The 11,227-nt window shown below is 41.5% G+C and overlaps 1 protein-coding gene across 3 annotated transcripts; it reads left to right on the forward strand.

Annotated features, from left to right (window-relative positions):
• The first annotated feature begins 1,746 nt into the window (after positions 1-1,746).
• MSANTD4 (Myb/SANT DNA binding domain containing 4 with coiled-coils) lies at positions 1,747-10,696 on the forward strand. 3 transcript variants are annotated; one of them, XM_015646725.1, is made up of 3 exons: positions 1,747-1,846; positions 6,335-6,963; positions 8,732-10,696. In XM_015646725.1, the coding sequence occupies exons 2-3, from the start codon at positions 6,502-6,504 to the stop codon at positions 9,305-9,307; spliced, it is 1,038 nt and encodes a 345-aa protein (XP_015502211.1). In that variant the 5' UTR covers positions 1,747-1,846; positions 6,335-6,501; the 3' UTR covers positions 9,308-10,696. The 3 variants fall into 3 exon arrangements, with proteins under 3 accessions (XP_015502211.1, XP_015502202.1, XP_015502221.1); XM_015646716.3 differs by lacking the exon at positions 1,747-1,846 and adding an exon at positions 2,077-3,323; XM_015646735.3 differs by lacking the exon at positions 1,747-1,846 and adding an exon at positions 2,077-2,969.
• The last annotated feature ends 531 nt before the right edge of the window (positions 10,697-11,227 follow it).

Here is an 11,227-nt window from a genome sequence, read left to right on the forward strand (position 1 = left end):
CACTCACAATATTAAAAGCTTATATTGAACAATGAAGGGATTCACAGACCAAATCTGAGAGTATAAGTTGTGCACAATCAGAAGGAAATTATATATATATATATGTTCTACAAATCCAGGGAGTTCACCATGGATTTGAACAGTTTGCATCTGAAGTAGACCATATGGCAGGGATTTTCTTACTGTCATCAAAAGCAAGGAAGAAAGACTCTGGATTTAATGATTAAAATACACATATTACGCCTAATTTCAAAAGAGTTCACGTAAAGAAAGGAGGTCCAAGAATTTTTGTTGGAGGAAACTGGTATACACCAGGATTTTTCACCAGTGATCAACAGTAAAAGTTGATCTTTTACTTTTCAAAAATAAAAGATAGAGTAGCATAAAACTAGAGTAACAATTCTGTGAGAAAGTAGAGCTATTTAGGATTACGTGCATGGCTACTCTAGGAAATAATAGGATTCCTAGTTAAAATTATTCTAATGGACACTAATCATATTTAGTGGGTTTGTCCTTCACAATAAAAGAAGGATATTCAATGAGGTATAACTAGGACTAATTATTTTTGCAGACTAGCAGAGGTTCAGACTGTTAATGACCTCCCCTTTCTATGATTTGTCCACCTACTTGTACCTAAATCTAGTTTGAACTAGCTTGCGAGACCTTTAGGGTGCACTTGAATCTTATTCCTGAGCACTGTTAAAATACTGGTAATAATTTAAAGGGAAGCCAATTTCATGTACGGGTCTCAGTAAGAAACATCCCTGTATTATATATGTCAGTAATGTAGCATGGTCTTGCTACACGACTCCTCTTCACCATTCTCCTTTTAAACTTGATTTTCAGTACACAATGGGAAGGTTTGGCAGCAAAACTATCACTACCTGTTAGCAATCTGGTAAATGAATAGTTGGCTGAAACTGGAAAATACCACTTTAGGGAGATTTGTGCTTTCATCACAGTTATGATCACTTAAAGCTGTATATAATCAAATAACTACCTGTCCAATGAAAGAACCTGGAAAGACTGGGCAAGTAACTGTTAAAGAATATGCAAAGTAATAAATGCACACATCAGGTTAGGCAGAATAGAGGTACCAAACTTCGAAGGAGTAGGGTTACATGATCGAGGACGTAACAAGGCAAAGAGCAGACACATCTTGTGTGGTGGAGGGGACGAGGAGCCTGAACCCCAAAGTTCCAGGAAAGCGGTTTGTGTATTCACCCACATCAGCGGCGTGGTGGCTCACATATGCAACACTTCCCGAAAAAAAGACTTTAATTTCTTTAATTACAGTATGTGCTAAACGTCATTTCTCCATTTTAATCACGAACCGCGCAGTTCAGGAGGAACGGCCGGTTGCCGTGCGCTCGCTCTGGGTAGCAGCATCATAAACCCAGCGGCCCCACCGGTGACTTTATGCCCGGTTACCCCGCCCGTTCGGCCTATCCTGCTTTTCCCTGAGCCCTCGCACGACACCGCCCAAGGCGCCGGCCCCTCCCTGCGCCGCGCCCTCTGGCGAAACGGCAGCACCAAACCCGCCCCGAGAAGGGTCCCTCGCTGAGGGGGCGGGCCGCGGAGGCTTCCAGCCAATCACCGGCACGTCTGGGGAAGACAAGCGGCGGTTGCAGCCAATGGCCGCCCGGTGGCTGCGCGCGGCGCGGCTCCGCCGGCGGAGGAACGATTGGGATTTCGGCCCGCCTGGAGCGGCAGGGCGGGGCGGGGGCAGCGGCGGACACGGAGCACCAATAGGCGTGCAGAGAGGAGTGACAGGCAGGCGGTTCGCCCAATGGGAGGGCGGTGGCTGTTCAAGGGCCGGCGGCCCGGAGGGGAGCGCCGGGCGCAGGTGAGTCGCGCGCGCGGCCCCCGGGGACCGGGCGGGGCGGGAAGCGGGACCGGACAGCGGGATCGGCCCGGGGATGGGGCTGCCGCTCCCCTCGCGGCGTGTGGGCAGCCCCTGTCGCCCTCTCGGGGGTAGAGCGCTGGGCCTCCGCCACCCTCAGCCCCTGAGGGTGATGAGGCGATTACCCGCCGTGTTATCTCCCCACGGGGAGGTCCCGTTCCTATTTCTCTGTCTCCCGGGAGACCCGCAGGGCCTCGCCGGCCGGAGAGGCCCTGACTTGCGGGCCTCTCTCCCCGGGGAGAGCCCATCTGCCCCCCGGGGCTCTGGCTGTGCTGGCCGGGGCAGCCGGCCGTGCCCCCGCCTCCCTTTGTTGCCGCCTCGCTTTCCCTGCAGCGCCGCGGGTGGGACCGCGCTGGCCCCGGGCCCGCGGCTCTGCCACCCTCAGGTTTAACCCAGAGCGCAGGGAGGGACGCGGCTTTCTGCTCCCCTGCCTGGCCGTGGCTCCTCCAGGGCAAGGGGAGCTTCGGCCTGATAAGTCTGTACCTTTCAGAGCCTGAATCCCCTGCCGCTTCCCATCTTCCGTGCTTTCTCCCTGCTTCGGTGAATTATCCTTTTAGGTGTTGTTGGGTCCTTTCTGTGCCTGCTTTTTCGTTCGTGTAAACCTCGGCCTTCTTGCAGGGCTGTGTACTAAAAACCTTTGTACAAAAGCGTAAGTTGCTCCAAGCCAATGTAGCCATCTGTTAGGAAACACGGAAAAGTTTTCTAGAAAGCCTTAGGCAGAAGATACTCAAGACTCATAATTTGTTGTTTAAAAAAAACTTGGAGATATCAGGTCCTCGTAATTTGAAGGGTTTTTTTATTCAAGCATAAGCCCTGAAAGTAAAAAAAAAAATAAAATCATCATATTTTGTAAAAAGTAATGATTTTCGTAAAATCCAAGTTTAATGCTAGCAGCAGTCTTCCATTCCTGGTGAATGCATGGACCTGTTTGTTTGCTTCATTGCTTGTTTGGGGCATTTGCTAAATTTTTTCTGTTGGTCCAACATGTAGTCAGACAATAAAGTGTCAACAAAGGAGACAGAAAAGATAGAGGCAGAATGAAGATGCTTCTGTCTTTGTGCAAAAGGTATTCAGTGTATGCATATTCTGTTTATGGAGTTTCCAGCTTAGTTTTACAGTACTTGTTTCTTTTCAACCCCAACAGTTTGTGTTTCTTTGGTGCAGTAATGAGAGCCTTCTTGATCACAGTCTGCTTTTGGCCTGACAGGCCCAAAGTCAAAGCTCCATGTTGCCATCTTTTCTGGAAGACCCTTGAAGTCTTTATGATGTCATCAGAATTGTGGTTTTTTTAGCCAGCACTTCACATTTCTACCCAAACTCTAAAAGTACACATTACACATTTTGCATTGCAGTTTGCCCCAGCCTCTTGTGCACCTCCTCACTGGCGGAGCATGGGAAACTGAAAAGTCCTTGGTTTAAAGTAAGCACTGTTTTACCACAACTACCACATTGGTGCATTGCCAACATTATAGTCACACTAATCCAAAACTCAGTGTTGTCCCAGCTAGTAGAATGAGCATTAATGCTATCCCAGAAGCTGAGTTTTGGAATGTTAGATGTTTTTTTGCTGTAGCTGTTGAGAAGGTATACAAATCCTAGTTTATTTACATTCCTGTCTCTTAGGTACTTTGAGTATGTAACAGCTCATTTTTCCTCATTAAAGCATAATATTCTGGAGACCATCTGGCAATGGCTAAGAACCGAATATCTCAAATCTCAGCTTTTGTTAGATAATAATGTTTTTTAGTTAATATATGAGAAAGGTACACAGAGCTATCTCTGGCAGTAAATATCCTGTTAAGACAGTTCACTAACTCAGTTCATGTTAATTAGAAAAGAATTATCCTTAGCAAGGCAGTGTGCTTTCAAAAAGGAAAGAGTTAAAGAGACAGGATGCCCTTACCAGTCAGAAGTTGGTAGTCATGAATTATAAAATATATGGGCTGATGTTTCAGTGGGAAATTCAGAGGCTTGTATCAGATGTGTTCTAGCAAAAGTTTAAAAGAATCTAAAAGAAAACTACCTAATAAAGTAATTGGTTGCCAATAGTTTCCAAGTTAGTATTGTAGTTCTTAAAGGTTATGTCCTTGGCTTATGCCATAAAGTCCAAAACAGAGACTAGACACTTAACAAAGCGCGGCTGGGGGATCAGTCGGATGATGCAGAGCACTGGTTCAAGGAGCAGTGGCCTCGCATTTGCATGTTTTAACTCTCAGCTCTCTTTGGAGCTAAGGAGAAAGCTTACCTGTCAGCATTTTCCATGTTGATGTAGAACTGTGTTTGGAAGATGGTGAAAATTTGATTTGGAAACCCAGTTTATTTTTGTTTGTTTTTCTGTGTTTATGCCCACGTTAGCTTGCTGTGCTAGCCCTGAGAAATTTAAAAGAAGCCGGAGATACCAAATAGTACCAAACTAAATACCAAACTAGAGATACCAAATGAGTCTGTAAATTCCTGTTGTTCCTTGTTGGAAGGTTCCATTTTGGAATGACCAAAAGAACCTTGTTCACCTAGCTGAGCCTAAGTAAAGGACTTAACCAGTGTATACCTTGAGATGAAAATGGCAGTCATTCAGCACAAGTCTGCTAAAGAGTATGCTTAAAGATCAGATAAAAGGTCTCAGAAAAAATTGGTGTAATTCTAGCAGACAGAGTTTGTCTTCTAGTATAAATATTTCTCAAAAACAATTGGGATTTTATTTTCAGAAAGACAGAAAGTTTCACACATCCTAAACACCAGCATGCAGCTTCCTACTTGAGCCTGAGGAATCCAAAGTGCTGGATAGCTTAATGGGAGCGCTGTAGAGTGGTGTGTGCTGATACAAGCCTCTGCTTTATGAAGTCAGTTTCTTCTTGGGACTTGGTTTTACAGATTTGCTATCTAGTAATGAATGGAAGTAAGTGTCTTCACAGTCAGAGTAGTATTTTAGTGAGGAAAAGTAGTAAAGCAGTTTTTTAAATGCAGTGTTTGAAAAAATACTTGATGGCAGCATGCTTGCCTGTTGGCTACGCAAGAATGTTGCTTGACAAAACTGCAAGTGAGCCACTTATTTACAGTATATAGTGTATAGGAGATGAAGGACAATGTCTAAACTACTAGACGTTATTCCCCAAGTGGGGAGTTGTAGTGCAGTCTGCTGATGTGTATGCTTTAACCAAGTTTAGGGAGGACAATAGGAGGAAAAATACTTAGTAATTTAAGAATTCTGGGATTAATTCCCTAGAGGGAGTTATTTAAGAATTAAGTCTATTAGTTAGTAACAATTGAATCTATAATCTGGAAGCCATTTGCCTTCAGGTGGACAAATGCCTCTACTGCATGAACAGGGAACAAACAGCGGCTTGAAACTGCCTGTAGTGTATAGTGAATCCCTGGCTCTCTTGACTTAAAGCCTTTTAAACCTACCTGCAGTGGTAGATAGCATGGTACAAAAGACTTCTTAAAATAATCCTAAATTGAACCTGTTGCCAAGCACTCTGTGACCAAGAATAATTTTTGATTCTTAGTCTTTGCTTCCAAGTTTCTGTAGGTTGTTTTGGGGGTTTTTTTGGTAATATGATCTGTTATTAATGCAGTAATAATATTCATTACTGTATTAATAGTCCCCTGTTTCTCCCACTCACTCTCCACTTCTCTGCAGAGTTGCACACACTAGGTGAATTATAGGGGTTCGTGTTCTCTTTAGGCACAGGACTAACTGGTGCTGAGGGCAGAGCACTGGATGAACTTTAAAGCTGCCATGGTATCTGACTTGAGATGTTCAGCTGCATTGGAAGGACACAGAAGGGTTTTTACCTTGGGCATGTAGTGACTTAAATCTATTTCCTGTTAAAATGTCTCTAATGAATGACATTTGTTTGAACTAGTAGTTATTTTATGACAATGGGTTTGCTCCATTTCTTTTATTTATGATTATGCTAAGTTAGAAGAGCCTCGAAAATACCAACTTGCCATATTAATTTACTTTTTTTTTAAATGAAAACGGTGTCTCATTTAAAATGTCTCTCAAAAATTTCAGTCCCCTAAACATTTCATATTTTTGAAGTAATGATACAACAATTTCAGCTTCTTTGGGATGTAATTGAGCATTCAAACTGAAATGTACGTGTCAAATTTCAGTCTCAAGGAAATCCTGACTGTCAAAACTCTTAGGGACTGAAGGAAAATAGCTGTACTTTTGTAATGAAAATACCAAATCAACCTTAACAGTCGTGACATGAATATATTAATGGTTTTATAATTCATAGGAGATCAGAGAAAGTATCTATGACTGCTTTGTATTGAAAGTTTAACAGAATGGTTTTCCTTTATTAAATAACAAGTTAGTTCAAAATATGCATTCCTTAAATGATGACTTAGGAGTCAAGTTGTGAAATGAAAATATATGGTGTATACCTTGGAGATTTATCTTGTTTGCTCTTTTTCTCTTAGGAAGCCTGACAAATAGAAAAATACTACAAAGTGAAGAGAAAATTTACTTCATGAGAACTGAGCTCTGCTTTCATTTGCTTTTAAATTTATTTATTTTAGTAGCTGATTAGTGTCAGATCATCTCTGTAGTCTGCTGTGGTGAAATTACTAGGTTAAGCCTGGAAAAAATGAAACAGTTAAAAAGAAAAAGAAAAAGTAATTTTAGTGTTCAGGAAACTCAAACTCTCCTTAAGGAAATCAGAAAAAGGAGAGAAGTACTCTTTTCAAAGCAACTTAATACAACAATTAATGAGATGAAACGGAAAGCTTGGGAGGAAATAGCTGAGTGTGTCAATGCTGTAGGTGAAGGAGAGCAGAGAACAGGGACAGAAGTGAAAAGGCGATACCTTGACTGGAGAGCACTCATGAAGAGAAAACGTCTGAATGCAAACATCAAAGTAGTGGGTGCTGGGTTTCACCTTCCTTCATCCAATTTAGATGACTCTCTCAATGAAGACATGGACGAGAAAATGGGATTTGCAATTGAATCTAGTTTTGAATGGCAAAATATGACTGACTTCAGAGAAGCCGGTGGATCTTTAACAGAAATCAAAGTAGAAGAGGAAGAGGAGGATCCGCAGAATTTCGAAGTGAGTTACTGACATACATGAGCTATATGCAATATGGCCTTTGCTTCATTTCAGCATAATACACTGTCAGCATAAACACATAATACTGTGTTTCTTCATAGCATCTGTTTCTGGTTTTTTTTTGAACGTGTGAATTAAACTGTAGAAATAACTATAATTCAGAGACATGGTATTCAAATCAAGCAACTTGCAATTGTGTGTAAGGTCTTGGATGTTGATTACTGATTTGATATCCCTAAACTTTGAGTATGTCTTTGCACATGTATTTTCCGTTTGTATGTGCCACAGATAAGAATTAGTTGAGTCAATGCAAGGAAAATACCCTGTTGAAGGAAACTGGTCATTTTAGTATTCAGACTGCCTTGATGGATGAACAGAGAAGTGCTCATCTTTAACAAATGAAAGTATATGTTACCTGCAGGTACCGAAAGAAATAGAATACAGAAAGAAATATACTTTTTGCATTTCTTGAAGTGAACCTACAGGAGATGAAAACATTACTTGAATTGGTCAGTTAATCTTTCCTCTCTGTCAGAATTTTAGTGTGACTTTGACAAGCAGTACCAAATTCTGTAGACAGGTTGATACTCCTAGTAGTACTGTGACTGTCCTGGGGTAGGCAACCAGCTGGAGTGCAATCAAATGTTGGGATAGTTTTACTGTTCTTCTTGAAATTCATAGTTCTCATTTCCAAAAGGGGTGCTCAGTTTTGTTTGGGGTATTTTATTGCTTCGGGTTTTTTGGAGGGGACATTTTTTGTTTTTGTTTTTTTGGGTTTTTGTTTTGTTTTTTTGGGTTTGGTTTGGTTTGGTTTTTTTTGAGTGGGAGGAGTGGGGAAGAGACTCCTGCCTGAAGTCCTTTGATATATATGCTGGGAGAAAATCACTGTAAGCTGTTAGATGTTAGTGAGAACTACTGTCAGACAGTGCTGAAGAACAGTGTGTGTCTTCTCTAATGCTAGAGGACTGGCAATGGCTCTCCTAGTCCTAAGGTTTTTCTGAACCTTACCTTCCTCAGTTTGCCTTTCTCTTGCAGCATACATATTGGGTGACAAATTGTCACTTTTGTGCCATGAATTTGTAGCACCTAAGGGCTGTGACACAAAATGTTACAGCCTGCCAAGAGCAGTGGTCCTAACCACCTCATCATCTGTGTCACAAATAACTTTACAGCAAATGTGATAATACAAAATGGTTAAACAAGTCCTGCTTATTGACCCACTTAATAGAGTTGGAAGCGATAGGAGCGTGTGGAAAATGTCAGTGTTAAATGTTTTTTAGGAATGGAATAGCCCAAGTTATTGAAGGTTAGGCTAGCTTACATAACACATAGCCTATGGATCCATCTGCTCTGATAAATAATTAGTCACAACAAATGCCTGGTGGCTTACATAAATGTCACTCAGCTCTATGAAAGGTAAGAACAACATATGGTCTTCTAGATGCAGTTTTCTATCAGCTGTTCTGAATGATCTATAATAACTACTGTGCTGTATTTTCTGGATGCTCTTGTATGTTCACTGACAAGATTTCCCATTTTTTCTTACCAGATATTAGCTTGCAGATAAAGCCTGTTTCTCTTCCTGTGTAATGATAAAAAAATCTTTTGATGTAGCATGGTTATTTTACAACATACAAGTTAAACATTTCTGAATAGCTTTAAAGATGAAAAAATGCAGTATGTTCTTTTCAGTCAAGTTGTGTGTCACAAATTTATTCTGGCATAAAGACTGGAATCTAATTCTTGTCTGTCACGTTCCTCTCTGCAGTTTCCTATTGAGGAAGAGGAAGAAATATTGTCGTCAGTTTTGCCAGATTCGAAAAAGGAAAATGACCTACCAGACTTCCCCCACATTGAAGAGTTTGGAAATCTGAGCTCTGCTCAAGCTAGGCTAGCCTATGAAGATTCTCACTTGCTTATAAATCTGGAGAAGCAAAAGGTGGAGCTGGAGAAACAGCGACTGGACATCGAAGCTGAAAGGTTGCAAGTGGAGAAGGAGCGCCTGCAGATTGAGAAGGAGCGGTTGCGGCACGTTGACTTGGAGCGTGAGAGGCTTCAGATTGAGAAGGAGCGACTTCAGATTGAGTGGGAGAAGCTCAGGCTAGAGACTCTGCATGCTGAAAAACCTGCTCTGGAAAATGACCTCACCCAATCTGAAAAACCCATCATGCAGCCTCTGGATCTAGAAACTGAAAAGTTAAAACTTGAAAAGGAACGTTTGCAGTTAGAGAAAGAGAGGCTGCAGTTCCTAAAGTTTGAGTCAGAGAAGCTACAGATTGAGAAGGAACGCTTGCAAGTGGAGAAGGAGCGCCTTCGAATTCAGAGAGAGGGTCACTTGCAGTGAACGTCTCAGCTGAGGTGTCAACTTTAGTGTTTTGATGTTTCTAAATTAGAAGTAGTTCTTTCCTTGATACTGAAACTGTCCTAGAGACTTAACATTCTTCTGTTCAGAGTTGAATGTTGATGTTAAACTGGAAAAAAAAAATGGTGCTCAGTATGTCGGTGTGCCTACATAAATGAGCTTATGTGTAAAATTGCTTTTCAGTGTATCAGAGCTTAACTGTTAACGTTCTCTTGTCTTCAGTATTGTGCTGTATTAGTTCGGTGTCCTCCTCTCATAGTGGCCTTGAGAAGAGTCAAGGCTGAACCTTGTACTTTTTGTCACTGTACTTATAGTAAGGAAGGATCAGAATAAATCAGCGTTTGCTGTGAGGACGTGGTGCTGACAATAGCCTATATGATAAAGAAGTATAATTTCAGCAGAACACAGGAATACAGTCAATATGAGAGCGATTCATTACATTTTATTCCTGTCCTTTTTTTTTTTTTCTCCACCCCCACAATTGGGAAAAACAGTTGAAGAGTTATCCAGAAGTTAAAAGTGCAAGTTAAGTTTGTTGCAGTTGTGTTTACTGTTGTTCCATGGCTTGACCTGAATGGGAGTGCAGAAAGAAACATTTGAGTTTTTTTGGTTTTGGTTTTTTTTTTTTGTAGATGAAATATTTGTGTTAGGTCAAGTTACACATCAGCCATACTTACTATAAGCTGGCCTGTTGGTTTCACCAGATCATTAATAATGCTGTATGGAGTAGAGCACGTATGTTAGCATAGCACAAGGATTTACTGATTGATAAGGCATGCTGACTAATGAGTCTGTGATGACCCCCTGAAGGAAAATGCTAGACCTTCATGGAAGGCAGCAGCTGGTAATGGGAGTCTCAGAAATGGAGACTGAGCACAGCCTAAGAACTTCTGAGCTTGAGCACTTATATACACTCATTGCTGGTTCTGCTTGGCCAGCACCAAGGTCATGTCTGCAAGGCAGCCAGAAGAGGCTTCTGTGGCTCTCTAAGTTATATATTTTAATTAGACAAACAGAAATGGTCAGTGCTGAAGGCTGTATTTTTCATAGGCAGTGTAGTCTTATAACAACAACCAAAAAAACCAACCAAGGAAGCTTTCTATTATTTCATATATGTTTAAATCCCAACTGAGCCAGACTTCCACCTTTCTCATTTTTCTGCTAGTAACTATCTTGTAAACTCCATTGGAAATGTAGGACTGTGGGAATACTAAGTCTAAACATATGTTGGGTGACTTAGGTGAATTCTTGTGCAAGTAAATAATATTTATACCACTACAGGTTTACTTTTATTCTGCAAAGATTATTTTTTTATTACTGAAACAAATGTGCTTCTACAGTGGAAATAAATTTGACTACTACACTCCAAAATGGCTCTTGAGGCTTTTTTCACAGAGAACTAGGCTACATCTGAAGAGAAACCTGGATACTGAGCACTGCAGTGCCCCAAAGTTGCTGATGCCTGTAATTCCCTATGTAGTCAGAATGAGGAGGCACCTCAGAGCTGGACTTGAATCAGCTGGGGCTTACTTGAGAAAGGAACAAGGAAGGAGACACCAACCACTTAGGTAAAAATTCCCTGGGTGAAGTTTCTGTGAGTTTTTAATTCCTGAATGTGATGGGCTGACCTCAGTGGAGTGCCAGGTGCATTCCAATATTGCTCCATCACTCTTCAGCTGGGCGGGGAGAGAAAATACAACAAAAGGTTCATGTGTGGAGATAAGAGCAGGGAAGAGATCACTCCGCAATTACAGTCATGGGCAAAACTGGCTCAACTTGGGGAAATTTACTATCGATCAGTTAAGAGTAGATTAATGAAAAATAAAACCAAATCTTTAACCACCTTTCCCACAGCATTCCCTTCCTCCCAGGCTTAACTTCAGTCCTGAATTTCTCTACCTC

The sequence above is a fragment of the Parus major genome, chromosome 1 (assembly GCF_001522545.3).
Source record: "Parus major isolate Abel chromosome 1, Parus_major1.1, whole genome shotgun sequence".
In the NCBI taxonomy this organism is placed as follows: domain Eukaryota; kingdom Metazoa; phylum Chordata; class Aves; order Passeriformes; family Paridae; genus Parus; species Parus major.